General features: G+C 43.1%; 1 protein-coding gene across 1 annotated transcript in view; it reads left to right on the top strand.

The window, feature by feature from the left end:
• The first annotated feature begins 584 nt into the window (after positions 1–584).
• LRRC31 (leucine rich repeat containing 31) overlaps positions 585–23,532 on the top strand; it is a 28,199-nt gene continuing 5,251 nt past the window's right edge. Inside the window, exons 1-8 of the mRNA XM_077763623.1 lie at positions 585–777; positions 9,303–9,446; positions 11,694–11,861; positions 14,524–14,691; positions 14,913–15,080; positions 16,089–16,256; positions 19,824–19,991; positions 22,417–22,584. Of these exons, the coding sequence (XP_077619749.1) occupies positions 585–777; positions 9,303–9,446; positions 11,694–11,861; positions 14,524–14,691; positions 14,913–15,080; positions 16,089–16,256; positions 19,824–19,991; positions 22,417–22,584 (1,345 nt within the window). The remainder of the gene's footprint in view (positions 778–9,302; positions 9,447–11,693; positions 11,862–14,523; positions 14,692–14,912; positions 15,081–16,088; positions 16,257–19,823; positions 19,992–22,416; positions 22,585–23,532) is intronic.

Raw genomic sequence — 23,532 nt, 5'->3', positions numbered from 1 at the left:
GAATAGTATCTGGCCCAGAGTAGGTTCTGTTTATGGAGTGAATGAAGTTTTTACTGGGGGTGGCAGTGCAGGGCTGGAGTGGAAGAAGGGAAGATGCCAGAAGAAGATGCATCAGAGGAGGCTGCTGAGGGGATGCTGGGCTCACTGAAGGCCACCTCCTCTGGGTGACAGTTTTGCAAAGGGCGGGTTTAGAGGCATGCTAAATCCTCTTTTCCTACTGTCCCTCAGAAGGTAACTGTAATTGCTGAAATTTCAAATGCATTGACACATTTGATGCATTTGCCAAAGTGGTGTTTAACAACCTGTATCTCACACAATAAAATAGGGCAAAGTTAAAAACCCAAGTTTGCTTTAGATTTGTATCTGCCACCATCTGTTGGTTCCCGGATCCTGGCTTACATCACTCTTATTTTTACATTAAACATTACCAGTAATAAAAACAAAGAAAAAGGGGGAAATAAAAGCTCATGTAAGGAAATTCTGATTTCACACAGGCTTGACAGAGTCTTTTTCTTCTCAGTAATCCCAGAAACTGAAAACAACAGGAAGATGTCTTATTGAGAAAGACCCCTTTCAACTTGACCATGAGTCAAATAAGGAAGAAAAATTCCTCAGATGGAGGAACTAAACCGCGGACTTCATTTATCAACATATGCTTCAGGAGCTCAAAACTCGGGCCTCCCAAAGCTGAAAGCGGAAAAAAGAGCAATGACCTTGAAGCTGCTGATTTCCAGCCCAGCGACGACACACAGAAAACAGAAAACATCTTAGATACTGGTAAACTTCTGACTGCTGTTACTTCTTTATTTTTTAGAATAATGCTTTCCCCTAAAGACATCATATGGGTTAAACTAAACTTAATATGAGTCTCTTCTAAGCTTTTACTATGTTACTCAAATGCTTTAAATACTTTGCTAATTTGACTTTTAAACTATCAACATTTAAATTACTTTACATGTAACACTACAAGAAGCTATAGAGAAAAACACCTTGTTTCCTTTCATTCTGATACAAATAATCATTTGTTCAAGCCTCTCTTTAGTCTTTTGTTCATATACATGCATTTGTGGTCACCCAACCAGTCGATAAACATTGATTGAGTACTTAGTGTATACCAGCCATTGTTGTAAGCATTAGAATGCAGCCACATAAAATAGGACCTTACACACACAAGGAACCAGAGGCAGACATAATTTCAGTGTGACAAATGATACAAAGAAACAAAAGCAGGCTAAGAAGACTGAGAATGGCAGATGGGGTACTACTTTAGATGGGGTTGCAGGGAAAGAGTCTCTGATTTGGTGGCATCTGAACAGAGATCTGAATAAAGTAAGCCAAGTAGAATGAATGAATAAAGCCCAGTCACGTAGATGTGTGCAGGAATAGCTTCCCAGGCAAAGGCGGCTATAAGTGCGAAGGTCTAGGGACTGAGCCTGGAGTACTTGAGAGCAAGCCCAAGGTCAGGGATGCTGAAGCAGGATTAGAGGAGAGAGGACAAGAGTAATAGGACAGTCACCCCAGTAGCCGGGGGCCAGAATGGGCATCTTTTGCAGTTATAATAGCGCAAATCCCTCTTGCGCTTACATGGAGCTGTGATCCTCCTTCTGGAACATATTCTTATATTGTTCAATCCCCATGTTGCTGCATGATGTTTATATGCCTAATTTCAACAGCTGCAGGACATTACATTCAGTACATGTGCCATAATTACTGAAGTTATTTTTTGCCCTTTAGTGAATATTTTTGTCTTTCTCTCTTGCCTCTTCCATACTTCATTGTATTTCAGCCTTTTTTTTAGTACAAATTCTTAAAACAGAGATTACAAATTCAAGGGTTATGAAAATAAATATTGCCCAATGTCTCCTTAAAGCTATGTGTCATGTAACATGCCATTACTATATTATCTATTAGATTAAATGTATTTTTAAACACTTTAATCTTTTAACATAAACATACACAAAAGTAGAGAGAATAGTATAAGAATGCCCCCATGATCACTTCCCTCTAACAATGATCAACTCACGGCCAATCTTGTTTCATTTATACCTACCCTCATTTCTGTCATATTATTTGCATTAAATACCAAAAGTAATATCATTTTTGGGCAACTCAGTTGGTTGAGCATCCATCCAACTTTTGATTTTGGCTCAGGTCATGATCCCAGGTCATGGGATCAAGCTCTGTGTTGGGCTCCCTACTGACCATGGAGCCTGCTTAAGATTCTCTCTCCCTCTGCCCCTGTAACCTGCTCTTGCGTCTCTCTCTCTCTCTCTCTCTGAATTAAAATATATATATATATATAATTTTATTTTTTTATGTTTATTTATATTAGAGAGAGAGAGGGTACATGAGCAGGGAGGGGCGGAGGGAGACACAGAGACAGAGACAGAATCTAAAGCAGGCTCCAGGCTCTGAGCTGTCATCACAGAGCCTGATGTGAGGCTTGAACCCACAAATTGAGATCATGACTCAAGCGGAAGTCAGAAGCTCAACCAACTGAGCCACCCAGGTGCCCCTATATCATTTTATTTGAAAGTAGATTAAGTATATTTTAACTCCATTTTAGAAATAGGAAATTAAAGTCTACTTTAAAAAAAGAGACGACCGCTATCAGAAAACTGTTGATATTTGTTCTAAAGTGTGAATTGGAGCTCTAGGAACATGGTTAATGAATACCTAAAACCATGATTAACAGTGTAAGGCCAGGCAGCCGGTTTTCCCAGCTGGCCAGCACTGGCCACTCCAGCCATGCACAGCTTCTCTATTTCCACATCTCCCAAAATTCAGTGGCTCCTGGAGTCATGGTAACTCTGCCCCCAAAATGGTTCTTGGATCTGGTTCCTCATCTCCATTGCTGTTCTGGCTCTCATTGGGTTTTGCCTGGACCACTGGAGCAGCTTCCTAACTGGCTTCTCTGCTTCTGTGCTTGCTCTCTTGCCAACCTGTCCTCCATAGTGCCACTGGGTCCTCTTTCTAAATCACAGATATGATGGATTTCACCTGCTTAAAGTCCTTCACTGAGTCTCTCTTGCCTTGAGGAGGAAGTCTACAATCCCAAACATGGTCTTCAAGGTGTTTGTGATCAGATGGGTCTCTCTTCATGACCTCTGCCTTCCCCCAACTTCATGTTCATCATCTACTCCTGACATTCAGATTCACTTGCTGTTTCCTGAGCTGGCCACATTCTTACAAAGGGGTGCCCTGTCCCTACAAAGACCTTCTCTTGTGTCACCATCTTTCTTGCACACCTCCCCCCACTTATCCCTCCCTCATATCCACCCACCTTAGGGTGCGTTCATGTGCCCCTTTCTCTTGAAAGCTTGCCAAGACCTGCCCATGGGAGCTGAGGTGCTTATTGTCACTACCGTGTGCTCATGCACCCTCTGCCCACCTCCACCATTGCCCTTCTCCTCTGTATTATGAGCATGGCTTTCTTGTCTGCCTGGGTTTTTTTTTTTTAATGTTTATTTATTTTGAGAGAGAGGGCGGGTGAGTGAGCATGAGAGATGCAAAAAGAAGGAGAGAGAGAGAATCTCAAGCACGTTCCATGCTGTCAGCACAGAGCCCAATGTGGGGCTCAAACCCACGAACCATGAGATCATGACCTGAGCTGAAGCCAAAAGTCAGACGCTTAAGCAAGTAAACCGTCCAGGCACCTCTGCCTCTGCCTTTTCCATTGGACAGGTAGCTCATTGAAAATAGGAACTTGTTCCCTGCACAGCAACACCCATGTTACAAACATATAATAATGTTTTATGAAACCATTGGGATTCATGGTTGTTTATGACCAAGAAACCAACACTGACAGATATAAGTTGGAAAAGAACGTAATGTGAAGATACCACTTAGCTCACAGAATCGCACGGAGAGCAAGGGCTTGTCTCATTGGCAAAGCAGCCAGGAAAAGGCCCCGAATCACTCCAGAGAACCATTCAGGTGTGATAACTTTGTGTTCTTCATGGGGCTCCAGTGAAGCCAACTGGTAGCAGCTCTGACTGAACTGCTTATATCTTGAGCTGTGACATAAGCTATCCTTTGAAGAAAGGGTTTTATGTATAAAAAAAGAAAGAAATATATGGTCTGAAGGTTCATGTCCATGGATCTCATAAATTAGTACTCATGTTTATACTTGGGCATTTGATAAAAATTTATCATATTGATTTATTTTGGTAATTAAGGAGCTTTAAAGCTAATAGTCATTCATTCATTCAATTATTTGTTCATTCAACAAGTATTTATAACATACCTCTCACATGAAAGGCACTACAGAGTCCCATCTCCCTGGGAAGCCCTAGGAAATGTAAGTCACCAAGCTCCTGAGAAATGAACCAGGAGGGAATTAGAGTCTCTGTTTGTATAGATGAGTCAACCAAAGCTCAGAGAAGTTAAGTTTCTTGCTCACCTGCAGGACCCATGATTTGAACCAGATCTTCCACTTCTGTTGTCTTACACTTGCCCTTCAGATCCACCATTACAGAAGGTCCAAGCAGGATATAGTCTGAGAAGAGATTCCTGAATCTGTCAATTGGTAGGTCACTTTGGGTGACCTTTGAGATACAATTCATTTGAATAGGGGAATGTGGCCACCAGAACATAGGGGTTAATTGATAAATGTGGTGAAGTGGGACCAGCAAGTATAAACCACACTATCCAAACATTTGATAGTGAAGGAAATGATTACCAGAACAGTGGCTTGAGAAGAAAAAGACTTGTGAGGAGGCTAGAACTTGAGCATGATGGTAGGTTGAGACTGTGGAGATAAAAAGTTTAGAAACAAAAGAGAAAAAGCCTAAGGTATCATGCAGAGAAATATTTTAACATAAAAATTTATTTATTTGTTAAAGTTTTTTTTAATGTTTATTTATTTTTTAGAGCAAGAGTGAGAGAGAGAGGGAGACACAGAAACTGAAGCAGGCTTCAGACTCTGAGCTGTCAACACAGCTTGATGTGGGGCTTGAATCCACAAACCATGAGATCATGACCTGATCCAAAGTCAGACACTTAACCAACTGAGCCATCCAGGCACCCCCTTCACACAAAAATCTAAATACACACACACACACACACACACACACACACACACACACACAAAATGGGTTCTAGAGCAAACTGTTCTGGGTTCAAATTCTGACTGCTACTTACTAATTAATAGTCTATGTATCAGGTTCCAAATCTATGAAACAGTGTGATTGTAACTCCTTGCATTAAGTTTAACATAATGTCCTGTACTTACTGGCATGCAAGAATTAGGCCCTCCCCATCCTCCATTCCCAACTCCCTTCTGCTCTACTCAAAATTCAGGTTGCCACTTAAAATACATGCAATATTTGGAGCATACTTTTACTAAGCCATGATTCCTTGTTTACTTGAAGTCTAAATTTAATTGGAAAGTCTGTTTTTTGTTTTTCCTAAATCTGTCAACCATACCCCAAATAAGATACATCGTATCCAATACACCCTGATGCAAATGGAAGGCCTGTATGAAGAGATAAAATGGTGGATGGTGCTGCCTCCTACTGCCAGAATGTGGCAACATCAATCATCCCTGAAAAGATGCACACACACCCTATAGGTGTTTGCTCAAAAATAGCGATCTATGCATTCAGTGCAATCCCAGTCAAAATTGTACCGGCGTTCTTCTCAAAGCTAGAATAAACAATTCTAAAATTTGTGTGGAATCACAAAAGACCTTGAATAGCCAAAGTAATATTGAAGAAACCCAAAATGGAGGCATCACAATCCCGGACTTTAGTCTCTACTACAAAGCTGTAGTCCTCAAGAAAGTATGGTATTGGCACAAAAACAGACACATAGACCAATGGAATAGAATAGAAAACCCAGAACGGTACCCACAAATGTACGGCCAACTAATCTTTGACAAAGCAGGAAAGAGTATCCAATGGAATAAAGACAGTCTTTTTAGCAAATGGTGCTGGGAAAACTGGACAGCCAACATGCAGAACAATGAAACTAAACCCCTTTCTTACATACACAAAAATAAACTCAAAATGGATGAAAGACAGGAATTTGAGACAGGAAACCATCAAAATCCTAGAGGAGAAAACAGGCAACAATCTCTTTGACCTCGGCCACAGCAACTTCTTATTCGACACGTCTCCAAGGCAAGGGAAATAAAAGCAAAAATGAACTATTGGGACCTTGTCAAGATAAAAAGCTTTTGCACAGCAAAGGAAACAATCAACAAAACTAAAAGGCAACTGATGGAATGAGAAAAGATATTTGCAAATGACATATCAGATAAAGGGTTAGTATCCAAAATCTATGAATAACTTACCAAACCCAACACCCGAAAAACAAATAATCCAGTGAAGAAATGGGCAGAAGACATGAATAGACACTTTTCCAAAGAAGACATCCAGATGGCCAGAAGAAACATGAAAAGATGCTCAATATCACTCATCATCAGGGAAATACAAATTAAAACCACACTGAGATACCACCTCACACTAGTCAGAGTGGCTAAAATGAACAACTCAGGAAACTACAGATGCTGGTGAGGATGTGGAGAAACGGGAACCCTCTTGCACTGCTGGTGGGAATATAAACTGGTGCAATCACTCTGGAAAACAGTGTGGAGGTTCCTCAAGAAATTAACTATAGAACTATGACCTATAGTAGCACTGCTAGGAATTTATCCAATCAGGATTGCTGATTCATAGGGGCACATGTACCCCAATGTTTATAGCAGCACTTTTTTTCCTTTAGAAAGGACCTTGTTAGTAGAGAATGGCTGATCCTCAGAGATGGCCTGGTGTCAACCCATTCCTTGTTCTTTCTTTTTAATTTTTTTTAACTTTTAAGTTTATTTTTGAGAGACAGAGCATAAACGGGGGAGGAGTAGAGAAAGAGTGAGACACAGAATCTGAAGCAGGCTCCAGGCTCTGAGCTGTCAGCACAGAGCCTGACCTGGGGCTTGAATCCACAAACTGTGAGATCATGACCCAAGCTGAAGTCCAATGCTTAACCGACTGAGCCACCCAGGCACCCCTAGCAGCACTTTCAACAACAACCAAATTATGAAAAGAGCCTAATGACCATCAACTGATGAATGGATAAAGATGTGGTTTGCATATACAATGGAATACTACTTGGCAATGAGAAAGAATGAAATCATGTCATTTGCATGGGGCGCCTGGGTGGCTTAGTCGGTTAAGCGTCCGACTTTCGCTTAGGTCACGATCTCGCGGTTCGTGGGTTCGAGCCCCGCATCGGGCTCTGTGCTAACTGCCAGCTCAGAGCCTGGAGCCTGTTTCAGTCTGTGACTCCCTCTCTCTCTGACCCTCCCCTGCTCACGCTGTCTCTCTCTCTCTCTCTCCTAGAAGTAAATAAAACATTAAAAAAAAATTAAAAACGAAATCATGTCATTTGCAGCAACGTGGATGGAACTGGAAGGTATTATGCTGAGTGAAATAAGTCAGGCAGAGAAAGACAGATACCAAATATTTTCATTCATATGTGGAACTTGAGAAACTTAACAGAAGACCATGGGGTAAGGGAAGGGGAAAAAACAATTACAAACAGAGAGGGAGTGAGACAAACCATAAAAGACTCTTAAATACAGACAACAAACTGAAGGTGGATGGGGGCAGGTGGGGGAGAGCAGAAAATGGGTGATGGGCACTGAGGAGGGCACTTGTTGGGATGAGCACTGGGTGTTGTATGTAAGTGATGAACCACGGGAATCTACCCCAAAAACCAAGAGCATGTTTTACACACTGTATGTTAGCCAATTTGACAATAAATTATAATTAAAAAAAAAAGATAGCAAGCTGCGAGACACACTGTGGAGGAGAGAGCGTTCTTATCATTCTCCTAATATTTAAATCTAAATTGATTACTACTGAAGTCCTACTATTAATTTTTACTGGTACTAATATAGTATTTCTTTTTAGCTATGTGGTTTTATACTTTGTCAGGGTTAGTAGAATATTACTGCACATTTAGAACTTGTGCTTTCGTATTGGATTCCAGTATACTCTTTTATACGTTTTATTTTTTTAATTTTAATTTTATTTTTTTAAAACATTTTTCTAACATTTATTCATTTTTGAGAGACAGAGTGTGAGTGGGGGAGGGGCAGAGAGAGAGGGAGACACAGAATGTGAAGCAGTCTCCAGGCTCTGAGCTGTCAGCACAGAGCCCAACACGAGGCTCAAACTCACAAACTGTTGAGATCACGACCTGAGTTGAAATTGGACGCTTGACCAACTGAGCCACCCGGTGCCCCTCTTTTATATGTTTTAAATTGTACATTTTCATTTATAAAATCTCTAAAAAGTCACTGTTGGTACATGCATATTCATTTTCCCTTATGAAAGGATAATGTATTTTGTATGCACCTCAAACTCTGGCCCATGGAGTAGGTGCAGCATTCATACATAAGTGTTCGATAAATGTAAAGCTCTTAGGGGCGCCCGGGTGGCTCAGTTGGTTGAGCATCTGACTTCAGCTCAGGTCATGATCTCATGGTTCGTAGGATCAAGCCCTGTGTCAGGCTCTGTGCTGACAACATGGAGCCTGCTTTGGATTCTCTGTCTCCCTGTCTCTGCCCCTCCGCTGTTCACACTCTCTCTCAAAAATAAACATTAAAAAAATGAAAAAGTAAAGTTTTTATTAGTTTAGTGTTATCATGTTAGCATGGTGTTAGTGCAGAGGAACTTGGTGAGGGTGTTTGTCTAGTAACACAAAGGACAAATGAGGCTTCCTGAATGTGTTCTGTGGCAGGAGTTGAGCAAAGCTCTCCCAGGCACCACTCTGTCTGCGTCTGCCAGTGGAATGGTCTAGGAAATGAGCAGCAATTGTTTGATTTGCTCCCTGTAGACAATCGAAGCCCAGTGTCAGTGATTGCCATGCTTTGCCTTCTTTACATGTTTGGTCAAATACCTGCGTTCCCCACCCGGAGCATTCGCCAGGGACCTCTGTGTGTCCCTCAGCCGTGCTCGTCTTCAGCACTGTGCTAATAAGTTTACCACTCTGCCCAGGGAGACCACACTGTCTCCTGTAAGCCAAGAAACCTAGGTCAGGCCCAGAAAGAACAGCCAACGCATCCCTCAGTCTCCTTTGTAAGAAAAGAGTCACGAGAGTGATCACTGTCCAGCACCCAGAGGCAGGACAGCAGTTAAGTTGTGTCCCCCGTTAAGTGCTTCCCCTTCTGAGTTGAGGTTTCTCAAAGGACCAGCTCAGGTTGTGGCTAGGCTGTTGACTTGTCTTATTGTGATCGCCATGCAGCTTTAATACTATCTGTCATTAACAGCAAGTTCTTCTTTACCCTGATAATGTAGCTAAGCCTCCCACTTCAGAAATGGAGTTGGGATCCAGGATGGAGGAAAATGAGCAGTTCCTGCAGAAGCTGGGCAGAAAGGCTGTCAACAAGTGTCTAGATCTGAATAACTGCAAATTAACGACCGAGGACGTGATGGAAGTGGGTGGGTATACAGCTGACTTCGCACAGAGGGACACAGGGCCTTCAGGGACAGATGAGCAGGCAAAACACACCCATCACTCACCTGACCACCAGAGGTCTGCAGGGTGACCCCACAGGACTCAGGAATAGTAGTGGCACCGCTGTTCAAAACAACAACAAAAAGCAAGTTAATTGATCCTTCCTCAAGCTACAAAGATTTGAGCCAAGTTTTGGAGGAAGGCTCATTTGTCTGTTTTTCCTGAGTAATTTTACTTCCATACTGATTGCTTCTTTCTCCCTGAAAAACATTTGTCTTACACACGATCTAAACTCATGCAGCTCATCCATAGAGCCGAGCCCCACTGAGCCTGTAAAGGGCTGTTGTGTTCAGTGATCTGTGGAATGAGAGTGTAACCATCACATATCACACAGAAGCAGGAGTCCGGTTATGAAGACCCCCCCTTCCTCACACAACCACTGCCACGTTTCTTTTCTCTTTTTCCCAGATACCTTGAGTCAAATCTTTCATCAAATTAGACATGTCTCCCAACACGGAGGTGTCAAAACAATTGAATTTTGAGTGAGGGGTCCTTGACTATTTTAATTAAAACCCATGTCATTATATTTTGGACAACTCTCGTTAAATGGTTTTTTTTTTAAGTTTGTTTATTTTTGAGAGAGAGAGAGAGACAGAGTGGGAGAGGGAGAGGGAGAGAGAGACACACACAAAATCCAAAGCAGGCTCCAAGCTATCAGTACAGAGTTTTTTAAATGGAGCTCGAGCCCATGAATCGCAAGATCGTGACCTGAGCCTAACTCAGCTGCTCAACCTAGTGAGCCATCCAGGTGCCCCTTTGGACGACTCTCTTAAGAGAGAACCTGACTGCACCTGTGTTTCCAGATGCCTGTGCGTTAGAGTCACTAGCAGAGCTGGTGCAAATGTAGGCACTTGAGTTCAGCCCAAACCCGCTGACCTTAAATCTCTGAGCATGGGGCCCCAGCAATCTGGCTCTTAATTGTTTTTCCTTAATGTGTTCAATAGACTTACGCTTTATAAAGCGTAAGGATTCTGAAGAACAAGTTGAAAGGCCTCAGCTACTTTGAAAGATAGTAACAAACCGAAGGCAAAAGCAAATTTCACTCCTAAGCATGGCCTCAGAAGTTTGGAAGGTCTGGAGTTACTGTGCCTGTAGCTCTAAGAGCTCAGCTTGCTGCTTCTGATGGCTGCTCCTTAACCTTCAAGACATATTTAAAAGCAGACAAGCAAAGATACCTTATGCCTTCTAGGCTGGCATCTCCACTCTCTCGGGTCTTGTCACTTCAGGAGATAAAGATGGCCTCTGAGAATCTTTTTCACAGACAGTAACTTCACTTTTAATGAGCGATGGCAGCTACTCAGAGAAGATTCTGGTCAGGCTTTGTGCTTGTCTAAACCTCCACATGCTGGTCCATTTAAATGTAATGGGAACTTTTGTTCTCCCATCCAAGTACTAACCAGGCCCGACCCTGCTTAGCTTCCAAGATCGGACGATGGGGCGCGTTCAGGGTGGTATGGCCGTAGACTGTAATGGGAACTTTTTTTTTTTTTGAGAGAGAGAGATAGAGACAGCATGAGCAGGGGAGGATCAGAGAGAGAGGGAGGCACAGAATCCGAAACAGGCTCCAGGCTCCGAGCTGGCAGTCAGCACAGAGCCCGATGCGGGGCCCGAACCCACGAACCGCGAGATCATGACCCGAGCCGAAGTCGGAGGCTCAACCGACTGAGCCCCCCAGGTGCCCCTGTAATGGGAACTTTTGAAGGTTGTGATGCCCAGGCAGTGATGATCACAAAGGAACGGTAACTAGTACCCTCAATCTCAGCAATCCTGGCCAACAGTGCAGTCCTCTGCTTTCAGCCTGAGGATCCAATAGGATGAAGGGGTGAGGGAGGTCAGGGTGCCCTGCAAAAATTGAAAGGACTAGTGTACATATTACAATGACAATGATAGTAACAGTAGCATTACTATTTCTGCCACAATAAGGGAGTTCCTATGAAATCTTAGGAAGATACCACATTTCAGAGTGCATATATTTGGCAGAAATAGAAAATGTTCTAGGAAATAGGGACTATCACAATCTCTCCAGTTGCATGGCCGAGGGACCCATGCTTTGCTGAAGTCAGCATGTCCACCCCGCCCTCTTCTCTTACAGTGCAATAGGCACTGGGTCCTATGTACCACCAATCACACTTTACATATGCAAATCTGTATTTTCTCTTGTTCTCTTCCAGTTGCTTTGTTGCCTCTTCTCCCAGACTTGGAAAAACTGGATATTTCCTGGAATGATCTTATAGGCGGAACACTCCATTCAGTCACCCAGCAAATGCACCTCGTCAACAAGTTAAAAATCCTGAGGCTGGGAAGTTGCAGACTTACCACTGATGACGTTCGAGCACTGGGTATGATGAATGCTTCACTGCTAGCAGCTTTGAAGCATCAAGAGCAAGCGATATCTGGGGCACAGCCCCTCAGGTGCACGTGGATGAGAGCATAAGGTCGATGAAATGTCATTCTGGGCACTTGTATAACTTCTGAAAAGCTAAGTAGCCTGTACCTAGCATTGTGCTAAGCCCCAGGATAGAGAAAGGAACAAGGTTGGCCAGGTTTTCATGGAATTTAAATGGAGATAATTGTCAAATTTGCTTACTCTCTGTTACTCGCTTATAAAATTGAGGAACTTGGGTAGATAATAATCAAGTTCTTTTCCAATTTGAAAACAATCTCTTCTATTTTTCCACTCCCATTTAAAAAAATTGGTCAAAACAAGATTTTAAAACTAAAAGCAATGGTTTAAATAGAACTAGAACCTCGTTAGTTAATTACTGAACATAGAATAACATTGAATGTAGGATAAAATTTGTCATCTTACCCAACTGTTTACTAACATGCTTGGTGATTTCAGATGCCATCAACATTTTAAAACATTCTTTTGGTCTGAAGTTTCTTACTACAATGATGTATTTTGATCATTTACATCTCTGCAAAGATTTCTGTAAAGACAACACAATTTGTTTCAAATGTCTTCTCTCTGATCCCTCTGTGGAAAATTGAGGTCAGTTGATGCCTTCTGGCCTACCTTTCCTGTAGTTGAGAAAAAACATCATCCATCTTAGAGCTGGCCAGGTCCTAGTGCAAATCCTATCCCCACTTCTAACTAGCTCTGTGACCACAGACAAATTATTTAACCTTCCTCAGCCTCAGCTTTCTTATCTCTGAAATGGGGTTGATATCTACCTCAAAAAACTATTGTTGAGGATTAACTAATTTCTGTAAAGCACTGACTACATGCCAAGCACATAGTAGGTACTCAATAAGGGATAGTTCCTTCTTTTGCTCTTCCCTCATCCAAAACTAACTTCAGTGGTTTTCCATGATCGATTTAGCCCACTGCTTAGCAGCTGGTTATTGTGTAGCAGAGTTGCAAATTCAACTCACTGCCACTCAGGCATGAAAAGAAAATGTTGTTTCTTTATTTTCTGTGATGAGTCTAATCTTTGTTATGATCTTTCAGCCTTAAGAAACCAGGAAATGGAATTTCTGCCCTGGGAAGCTTACCGGGTTCAGGAGAGAGTCTGCATCTTTGTTGCTGTGACGTTTTGTGCCTCACTCCCTCTCTCAGACTCCTCTCTGGAAGGGCTATTGCATCCTCTCCCATCAGAAAGGGCCTTCCTTAACCTTGATGGCAGATGGGCCACCAAGAGAATAGATAGTTTACTGATAAAAGACCATAAGTCAGGAGGCATTCCACCACTATTACATCGGTTGCAGTTGCTTAGTGCAGGATGATAGGTGGGTGGCTGTCCAGTCCCATGTGCACTGCACACAGCTAATCAGTTATGTGGTCTCTCTCTCTCTCTCCCTGATCCGAGGGAATGCTTCAGGGCTGTCAAAAGCCACCCCAGCTGACTGGCGATGACACACAAAATGATTCCTGTGCTGGGAGAACATACATTGTAACATGAGGCTCCTGCACCCCTGCAACCTCACTCAGTACACTGAATAGCCCATGGTAGAAGTCCAAGCCCATAGGTAGACAGTGGAGGAGAGGCTTCCGGACACAAGGGACTTTCCAGCACTCTTAACTGGTGTTGAGATTGACTCTGTACATTGAGAAAGTGCATTTTCATATATGCGCCTCTGTTCTACCAAGGCCGTGGAAATCATTCCTAAAGCTGACTTCCCTGTTCCCTTCCCTATTCTCTCCCAGCCTCTGTTATGGCCCTTGGATGCTTTTCTATGTGAAAGGGTTTCATAAATGTGAAGTTCCACCCCTTTCTCACTGCATCCTCCTCCATCCGCCAGGGCTGCATGGCTGTTATGAGCAGCTAGCACCTTATGCTTTATTACTAGTTCTCTGCAGTGCTCGGTTCCGTTGTGTGTGATATTCTTGATGTCAGGGTCACCTTCACCCCTGTGGCGGCCACTGCCCTGTTTTGTCTCACTTCTTCCTCTGGCCCAGCTTCCCAGCAATGCTGGCCCCAGACAGGGTGGATGAAAGTAGTTGGAACAGTACAAATATTTATTACCACAAAACAACTCAGTGAAACCATCCTACTGATAGATGCAGATTTTTAAAAAAATTTTAATGTTTATTTGTTTTTGTGACAGAGAGCATGAGCTGGGGAGGGGGCAGAGAAAGAGGGAGACACAGAATCTAAAGCAGGCTGCAGGCTTTGAGCTGTCAGAGCAGAGCCCAGTGCAGGGCTCGAATTCACAAACTGTGAGATCATGACCTGAGCCGATGTTGGATGCTTAACTGACTGGGCCATCCACGTGCCCCCGAGGTTATTTGTTTTGATTTTTCTATGATTTTTGTACACAGACATGGCTTCTGAACTTTGGAGAGATTAGAATTGCTGTGCCTATAAATACAGAAGTGCTCACTGCTGGGAGTGGGCAGGAGCTGGGTCATTGTCTTCACTCTGTTCCTTGGCACCTGGCACCTAACTGATCCCTGGCCTGGCCATTATTATTTGTAAAGAATGGTTGTACTGATTTTGAGATGGATTTCCTGCTCTATGGACTAACAATCAATCCAGTCTTTGGGCTCTTTGGTGACAGGAGAAGCACTGGACGCAATACCTGAGCTGGAAGAGCTGAACTTGTCTTGGAACAGTAAAGTGGGAGGGAACTTGCCTCTGATCCTCCAGAAGGTCCAAGAAGGGAGCAAGATACAAATGCTTGAGCTTGTGGATTGCAACCTCACATCAGAAGACGGGGCATTTGTGGGTGAGTGGGATTTGGACATGTCCTTCCCAGAAAATAAATGTGAAGATGCCCACGATCAGACAGCCTGAGGGTCAAAGTGGGCTGTGTTTTCTCTTACCCTGAATTGGAACAGTGGCGCACTGTACCCCCAGGTCACATGAAGGCCTCCCTTGGTTGCCCCAACAGTCACTCCCTGCATTTTTACTGAGCTGCTCTTCTCGTTTCAATTTGCTTCGCTCTAGGTCAGTTGCTACCCATGATGCAAAATCTTGAAGTACTTGATCTTTCCATTAACAGAAACATTGGTGGCAGTCTACATAGTATTGCTCAGGGATTAAAAAGTACTTCGAATCTGAAAGTGCTGAAGTTACATTCATGTGGACTATCGCAAAAGAGCATCAGAATATTGGGTGAGTTAGTAATCAATGACTGAGGTTTTTACATACATATGCAATTTGAATTTATAATAGCTGTTAGGACATTCAACAAAATTTGCACAGTGGTTAGTTTGGGGAATAAGATGATAGGTAATTTAAATCTTCCCTGCTTTATTATTTTCTAGGTCTTTGATGATAAGCATATACTTGCATGATTATGAAAATAACTTTTTAAAATGGCTGCCTCTGAAAAGGCCAGGATATTTTGGGTTTGAGATAGACATGGGGCAAAATAAAAGTTATATGCTACTAAAGCTCTCCATTTTTCTCTTACTTTTGAAAAATGTCAGCATTATTTTATGCTCAGAGTTGGTACTGATAAAAAGAACAGCACTAGTCACATCCGTAGTTAAAACTTATTCCCCTATAGAGGCGCCTGGGTGGCTCAGTCGGTTAACCATCTGACTTCAGGTCAGGTCATGATCTCGCAGTTAGTGGATTCGAGCCCCGCATCAGGTTCTGTGCTGACAACTCAGAGCCTAGAGCCTGCTTTCAATTCTGTGTCTCCCTCTCTCTCTGCCCCTCTCCTGCTCATACTCTGTCTCTCAAAAAAAATGAATAAACATTAAAAAAAAAACAAAAGCAAACAAACAAAAACACCTTATTCCCTATATAAGTATCCACATTAAGGGAGATCATGAAATGAAATTGTGTTTTTCTGTTCAACTTACTGAGCCTGTAGTATCCTTCTCATGGCAGTTTGCCTAAGTCTAGAATTCTCTGAAATGCCAATGCTCCAGTGTAGGAGGAGGAGAACCATTAGTTGCAGAATTTGGCCAAAGCCATTGGCACACATTGCAGATCGTGGGTGGTGTGTGTTAGAAGCCACTGTCAAGTCCAAAGGTGGCCAGATGGTAGGAAGTCTAACGTTAGTCCTCCACCTCATCTTTTCTCAGCCCAGTGTATTTTCTCTGTCTCCCTCTATGCACCTGCCTTCCACCTTGTAATTTGTCAGAATGGGATTTTTTACTTCCTTTGTAGATGTTGCTTTTAGGCACTTGTGTGACCTGAGGAAATTAGACCTTTCCTGCAACAGGGAGCTGGGTGGAGGTTTTGAAGACTCATCAGCTCAGTTGGCCGTACTGGAGCATCTAAAAGTCCTGGATCTTCATCAGTGCTCGCTGACAGCAGATGACGTGGTGTCACTGAGTAAGTGTGAACCGCAGAGCCGAGGAAGGACTTTTGGAACCTCAGTATATGTTTGGAAACTTGTCAAATTCGAGGTATCCCCTTAAACTTACAGTTTATGAAGTTACTGAAAGAGTCAAATCACGAAAGTTCTGTGAATGCCCTCAATATAGTATCTGGCATGTATCAAGTGCCCAGGAAGTATTAGCAAACCTAGATTCCTAAACACGTTTGTAAATGATGGATGTAGCACTTGAAGGAGAAAATTTTGAATATATGTTGCTGTTTAGAAATGAATCTGTGAGTCATAAAGTTTATTTCAAACAGGGATGAAGAGAGAGAGCCAAACAAAGGGCGTTGAGGCTTTCTCACAAGTGAAGCCAAGCCCCTTAGAGATGAAGTTATAGAAGTCAGTGGGGTGGTGTATAATGGGTGTAACATTATAACTTTAGGTGCCTAAACTCACTTTCCACCGTAGACACAATCCTGTAATTACCACACATAATGTATAAATGTAGCTTCCCATAACAAACAGTGTAAGTGCAGCCTTGCCATTAAGAGTTGTAGTCCATCTGTGGCCACAGTAAACCTTGAAAATACCTCCAGGGTCGGACCACAGCTCACCACCTAGACCTCTACTACCCTGGTTCAGGCCACTGTCATCTCAGGCGTGGGTTATTGCAAGTCCAAATGGTCTCCCGGTTCCTCCTCTATCGTTGTGATCTCATTCTCTACCCTTCCCCTCCTTGACTCTCCCCAACTACTCGCGTGTGCTGACCTCTGTCCCTGGGGCTTTCTTCCTGGCTCCTTCTCCAGATCACAGGCCCCTCCTGTGTAGGGAGCACCATCAGCACCTCCCCTTTGCTCAGGCACAGGGACTTGTTGAGTATAACTGATTGAAAGAATGAACCCATGAAGAGCAAGACTAAATAGAATTTTTTAGTTGTTTGTAGTACAATTGGGGAAGGAAAAGAGTTAAATAGGTTCTTAGGTCTGACATCTATGTTTTAGACCTGTTAAATCACACTTGATTTTTTTATTTTTATTTTATTTATTTATTTATTTTTATGTCTTTATTTTATTTTGAGAGAGAGAGACAGAGAGTGAGCAGGGGAGGGGCAGAGAGAGAGACACAGAATCTGAAGCAGGCTCCAGGCTCTGAGCTGTCAGCACAGAGCCTGACGTGGGCCTCGAACCCATGGACTGTAAGATCATGACCTGAGCCGAAGTTGGACCCTTAACCAACTGAACCACCCAGGTGCCCCAAGACCTGCTAAATTACATTTTATGCCTCAATTTGAAAAACAGAGGAGTCCAAGCCTTTCATTAAAGGTTTTAAAGTAACAATCTGTTTCTGGGCTCCAAGTGGAGCCTCATGGGGTATCTCCATCCCCTTTACTCCTGGAGGAGACACTCCTGGATTATCAATGCACCAGATCCCAAGGAATGAGCTTCCCTTGGTACAACTGAGTAACATGAATATCACCTCTCATCGTGTTACTCAGAGGAAGTTTACAGGGCTAGAGGACCTCCATTGTTGCCACTAGTATGTAACAGGGGATGGATTAGCCTCTCTTACTACGTTCGCAGCCAACAACATGGGTGAACGGCCCTGGAAAGCTAATGATTATTTAATAACTGTAGCAAATTGCATTCCCCTACTGCCTAATTTTGAAAAGATGGAAATGAAAACACATCCTGTGTATATCTTATGGTATTAATAATTCCCCATTCTTCTTTCTGATTGTTCCAGACAGCTCCAAAGAAATGGAATTACAGATCATTTTAGCCAGTCATCTAGCTGTATGGAGCACTGTGCCAGGGGCGAAGGGAAATTCACAGTCAAGGAGCTTGCGTCTGGCAGGGACAGGAATAAACCAACTACATGGTGAAGAGCAGAGTGCTGTGGGGGTTGAAAGAGGAAGAAACAGTTACATCTGTTGGGATCTCATGTGCCTGTCTTCCTTTCCTTCTCTTCCGCCTTTCTCCCATCCTCCATCCCTCCTCCCACAGATGTGTGTGTGCCTCCAGTGTTTTAGACTCTAATACACACTCTGGGGGTGAAGCCAGCCCTACATACAGACCTCACTGTCATAGACTCTGGGTCTAAAGTCCTCTCTTGTCTAGCAAGAGAGTGGGACACAGGATTGAAAATAGGAGAGAGATAGTTAATGTCTAGGGAAAGACAAGAGCCCCGAATAAGGGTCCTTGCCCCATATTTATCAAGATCAGAATCTTATAAGTGTGATAGCATGCACAAAGAGACAAAGGAACTGTGAGCATTAACCTGGGGACGTGAGAGGAAAAGGGGGTGTTGATATACAGTGTTTGGGGTTTGGGTCAGTATAAAACAAAATCCTGGTGCCGGGCAGATGGTTGTTAACAGCAGATAGGAGGTGCCCTGTTTACCTTAGCTAGCCTAGAGGAGAAGGCAGACAGGGGACATACCCCCAAGGTTGACAAGGCACCTTTTCTTTGGTTAACCATCTTCACTCATCTTCACTCTGGGCTGCTTTGCCTGCAGTGCATCAGTCTATAGTCCAATTTACTTGTTTTGCCTACCTTGGCCCTTTTCTTCTCTGCTATAGTACTAAACGGAGGGGCACTTTTGCTCTGCATGCCTAATCCTGCTTACCTCATACACCTTTGTTTTGGGAGCCTTTGTGCCTGTTCCTATTTTGTGCCTCCCTGTCTATTTTGGGGGTTCTCCACCCCCCTATTCTTGGGGTGCCTTTGCACCATCCTGTTCTCAGGTGCCAAATTTGTTTACCCAAACTTGGACATGAGCATCCTATGGCTTTGTATTTTTTTATGCTTTGTTAACCCATCGGTGTAAGCCCGAGGGATCCCAAAGCTTATTCCCCACACCTCACAGAAACAAAAATAAATAGGGTGATGCGATAGTGACCAAGGGGTATGTGGCCGAGGTGGCCCCGGAAGGCTCTCCGGGGTGACCCAGACCCACAGAGATGCCAGGATGCTGCATTTCCCACACAATGGGAAGAGCAAGGCCAATGGCTTGCAAGCATGAAAAGGAGCAGAAAGATAGTGAAGCAGGAGTAACTCCTGGCACAGCAGGGTCCTCAGGACCCCACGCCAGTGCTGTCACCAACAGACATCGTCCTGACTGCTTGCTTTCTTTGCCTTCCTAGTACTTATTACTTTATTCTGAGAAAAGAATGATGACACTGAACGTTAATTGAGCTGTTAATATGCGCCAGGCCATGTACCAAGTACTTTAAATATATTCAGTTGTTTTATCTTTCCAATGACTCCATGAAGTACTATTGTTCTTCTCATTTTTGAGAAAACCAAGGTTCAGAGAAGTTAAGTAGCTTTCCTGAAGTCACACAGTTCTTTATCAGCAAAGGCAAGATTAGAACCCAGTTCCATCGCCAAAGTCTTTGGTCTTAACTTCTAGCCTGAAGAGAGGCTTGGAAGCAGAAAAGCCCAAGCTGCACACCGGAAAGCGTGGCTGATGTGCGTGTGTGTGAGGGTGTGTAAAGGAGGGAGACTGTGAGACCCAAATACCCAGAAGATGCTTTGGGAGATGGTGCCTAAAACATGTCACTGCTGACATTTTAACAGCCCAGGTAATCCCTTTACTCTCGAGTCTTCAAGAGTTGGATTTATCCGCCAACAAAAAGATGGGTGGCTCTTCTGAAAACCTACTCAGCAGGCTCCGGTTTTTGCCAGCTCTGAAGTCCTTACTCCTCAACAACTGTGCTTTGCAGAGTGAGACGTTTACTACCCTCGGTAAGAGAAATCCCCAGACCCCTACAGACACGTGCAGTAACACATGAGAACACATATTCCCCTCATCGGAATTTCCTGCCAAGTCTCGGCCATAGGCAAGCTTATGAAGTACTAATTTGTCTTCTTTTCAGGAAACATGCTCCCTTAAAAGTGGCCTTCTGAAGGCCACATGAATGATTCTGGCATTTGCAAATCTGACATTTAAAATCTAGACTGTACGTAGCCAACTCTGGAGCTCCATATTCATGGTAACTTGTCATTTCACTGAGGTGCCAATATACACTGAATTGCTTGGAGTCTTATGGGAAAAGTGAGGCAGTTGCTAGTACGTGAACCTAGCTGACTGCCCAGCATCTACTTCCCAGCACGATTTGTTTGTTGTCTTCTCTAGGAATCTGGGCCTTCTTGAAGGTCATGGATACAGCCCAGCCTAGATCAAGGGTCTAGAGAATCTAGAATTTCTGCCTTTTGGGGGGCAAGACCATCATCTTCAAGTAGAGGGAGATATTCTGAGGCAGAGGCACTTGGCATCATTTTACTAAATTTGCCACCCAAGGAGAGGACTTTGGGCACACACTGCTCTATGTGCTGACAGCATGGAGCCCCCTTAGGATTCTTTCTCTCCATCTCTGCCCCTCCCTGGCTCACACTTTCTCATGTGTGCTCTTAAAAATAAATAAAAATAAACTAAAAAAAAAAGAAGTAAATTGGATCTTATGACTACCCAGTTTAAACAGCCTCAATGGTGCCTGCATCACCTCTGGCAAAATCCACATTCCTTCATGGACTCTAACAGACGCAGGTGATCTCGGCTTCTCTCCGCTTGCTCCCTGAACCAGCTTCAGTTGACTTCCTTCATTTCCTTCCTGTCACTGAGTTGTCCTTTGTCTCCAGGCCTTTCTGTTTTCTGGATGGAATGCCCCCACACCCCAATCTTTCCTGGGGAGCTCTGACTTCAGGTTTTAGCATCAATGCTCCCTGTTAATATAGCATCTCTGATCTAAATTAGGAGCCCTGTATCTTTTTTATAGCCTTTATCAGAATTTGAAGTTACATATTTATTTGTGTGTTTTTCTCAATGTGCACATTTCCCCCAGTTTATAACCTCCTTGAGGGCAGAGATGACACTTATCCTTGACTATATATGCTAACCACATTTTAGGTATTTCTGATATCTGCTAAGCAAGTAAAAGTAACTTCTCAAAGGGGTCTGTAATCCCCCAAATGGTAAGGTAAACACACACACACACACACACACACACACGCCATTGCTCAGACTATTGTTCAGTTAGGAAAGAGCCACAAAAAATAAACTTAGGGACAACATGATTTTTGTCAAAAAATTTTTTTACTGTTTATTTTTTGAGAGAGAGAGAGAACACATGTGTGCAGGAATGGGGCAGAGAGAGAGGGAGAAAGAGGATCCAATGCAGGCTCTGGGCTGAGAGCACAAAGCCTGATGAACGTTGAGATCATGACCTGAGCCAAAGTCAGATGCTTAACCAACTGTGCCACCCAGGCGCCCCCATGATGTTTTATAAGTATACTTTCTAGTTGGAAAAAGTTGTATATATTATTTAAGGAAAATTTTGGTTTTAATTTTGTGTCTTCTGCCATCAGAGGATAATAGCTCTTTCCAATTATTGCTGCATAATGAATCATAATCAAATAGATATTGCACTAAATTATATCGATTTGCATTAAGAAGTAAGCATATAGTTCTCCACCTTATTTTTACAAGAAACAGTTCCATTTCTTATTGATAGGTCTCAGTATCAAGCAAGTGGTAGGTATTTTCTTTTTAGACATTATAAAAGGATATAAATATTTGCCCCTTGGACACCTGTTATTCTTTAGAAAGAAGACTGGAATTAAAGCATAATTAACTATATCTAGGCAATAAGTTGTTTCAGTTAAATTCAACCTTAGGGGCAACTGAGAATTGAGCAGAACCTCTTTTAATCTCCTTTAAACATCTCTCCAAAATATACTAGTTCCCTTCCTTGTCCCTGTCACTGCAAGTAGGTAGACACAAACACATTCTGGCATTTCAGAGTCCTGAGGAGACTTGGCCCCTCTCTGAACTTTAGCGACGACTGTACGAGGGAATATGTAAAACTGTGCTTATGGGAATCCCGACTAGCTTTCCATAACATTTGCCTCTTTCTCCCTCCTGGATGTGAACTGAAAGATAAAAATCCCAGTCAATAGTGAATTCCATTTCATTGAGTTTTACTTTTCTAAAGTTTCCAACATTTCTCCCAAATAAAAATAGACAACATAAGTGGGGGTCATGAATTTCTGGCAAGAGAAAACAGTCTCCCCAACTGTCTTAACTTTAGTTCTATTAATGTGTTGCCCTAGTTTGCTCAGTTTCAAAGAGGGAAGCCTAAGTGATTGCTCTTCTTACTATTATCAATTTTAGCTGAAGCCTCCGCTCACCTTCCTGCTCTAGAAGTATTCGACCTTTCTTGGAATAAGTGTGTTGGTGGCAACCTGAAGCTGCTTCTGGAATCACTGAAGTTCTCAGAGTCCCTTCAAGTGCTGAGACTGAGCAGCTGTTCCCTGGTGACAGAGGACGTGGCTCTCCTGGGTTCGTATCTACTGGTCCCAAAGCAGTGCCTGCACGGGGCTCTCAGTGTGCCCATCTGCAAGTGGAAGGAAGGTAGGGAGGGCAGCCAGACCTGTGGCTGAGCCCTCTGTGAAGCTTCCCTTCTCTCTGACACCTGCTTAGGAGAGATCTGGTGAAAACGAATAAGGGCAATTCAAAGGCCAGGAAGACAGCGGTGGGCATTTCACAAAGTGGGTGATGGGCATAGATGTGGTAATGGGTCATTCCAGCCTCTGCTCTCCATCTTCCCCATACCAGGACAGTCTTGGTGTTCTTTAGCCAGCTCAGTGTTGCTCAAATTTCAATTACCGACAGTCTGCCTTCACAAAGTTTTCCCTGTCTGCCTTGTACCGGCACTGTTACTTAACTTTTTCTTTATATTAACTCTTGAACTTAAATGCTTTTATTTAAACAGGACACTAAGGGGTGTCTGGGTGGTTCAGTCAGTTAAGATCAGACTCTTGATCTCAGCTCAGGTCATGATATCATGGTTTGTGAGATCAAGCCCCTTGTCAGGTTCTGTACTGACAGCGTGGAGCCTGTTTGGGATTCTCTCTTCCTCTCTCTCTGCCCCTCCCTGCCTCAAAAACAAAACAAAACAAAAACAGGAAACTGATCATCACTATAACTGAAATACAGGTATCACTTCTCATATATAGACATTGTTAGACTGTTGCCAGTTGAAAGCTTTGAACAGAGGTTAATTCTTTGTTTAAAAAGGTGGGGGTAGGGAGAGAGCTTTAGAGGCATGTTAGTATCAATCTGACACTTTCTCCATGCCAATCTAGAAAGATGGAAAGAGAATTGAATATAGAGTAACTTTTGCACTGTGGGATTCAGAGTCTATAATATCTTTCCCACATGTCCCCTAAAATTGCCTCTGTATGTCCACTTCCCATTGGGAGACAATGAACTTGAGGGTACATCCGT

This window comes from Crocuta crocuta, unplaced genomic scaffold (assembly GCF_008692635.1).
Source record: "Crocuta crocuta isolate KB4526 unplaced genomic scaffold, BGI_CrCroc_1.0 scaffold433, whole genome shotgun sequence".
In the NCBI taxonomy this organism is placed as follows: Eukaryota; Metazoa; Chordata; class Mammalia; order Carnivora; family Hyaenidae; genus Crocuta; species Crocuta crocuta.
This window is presented reverse-complemented; position numbering and strand designations above follow the sequence as displayed.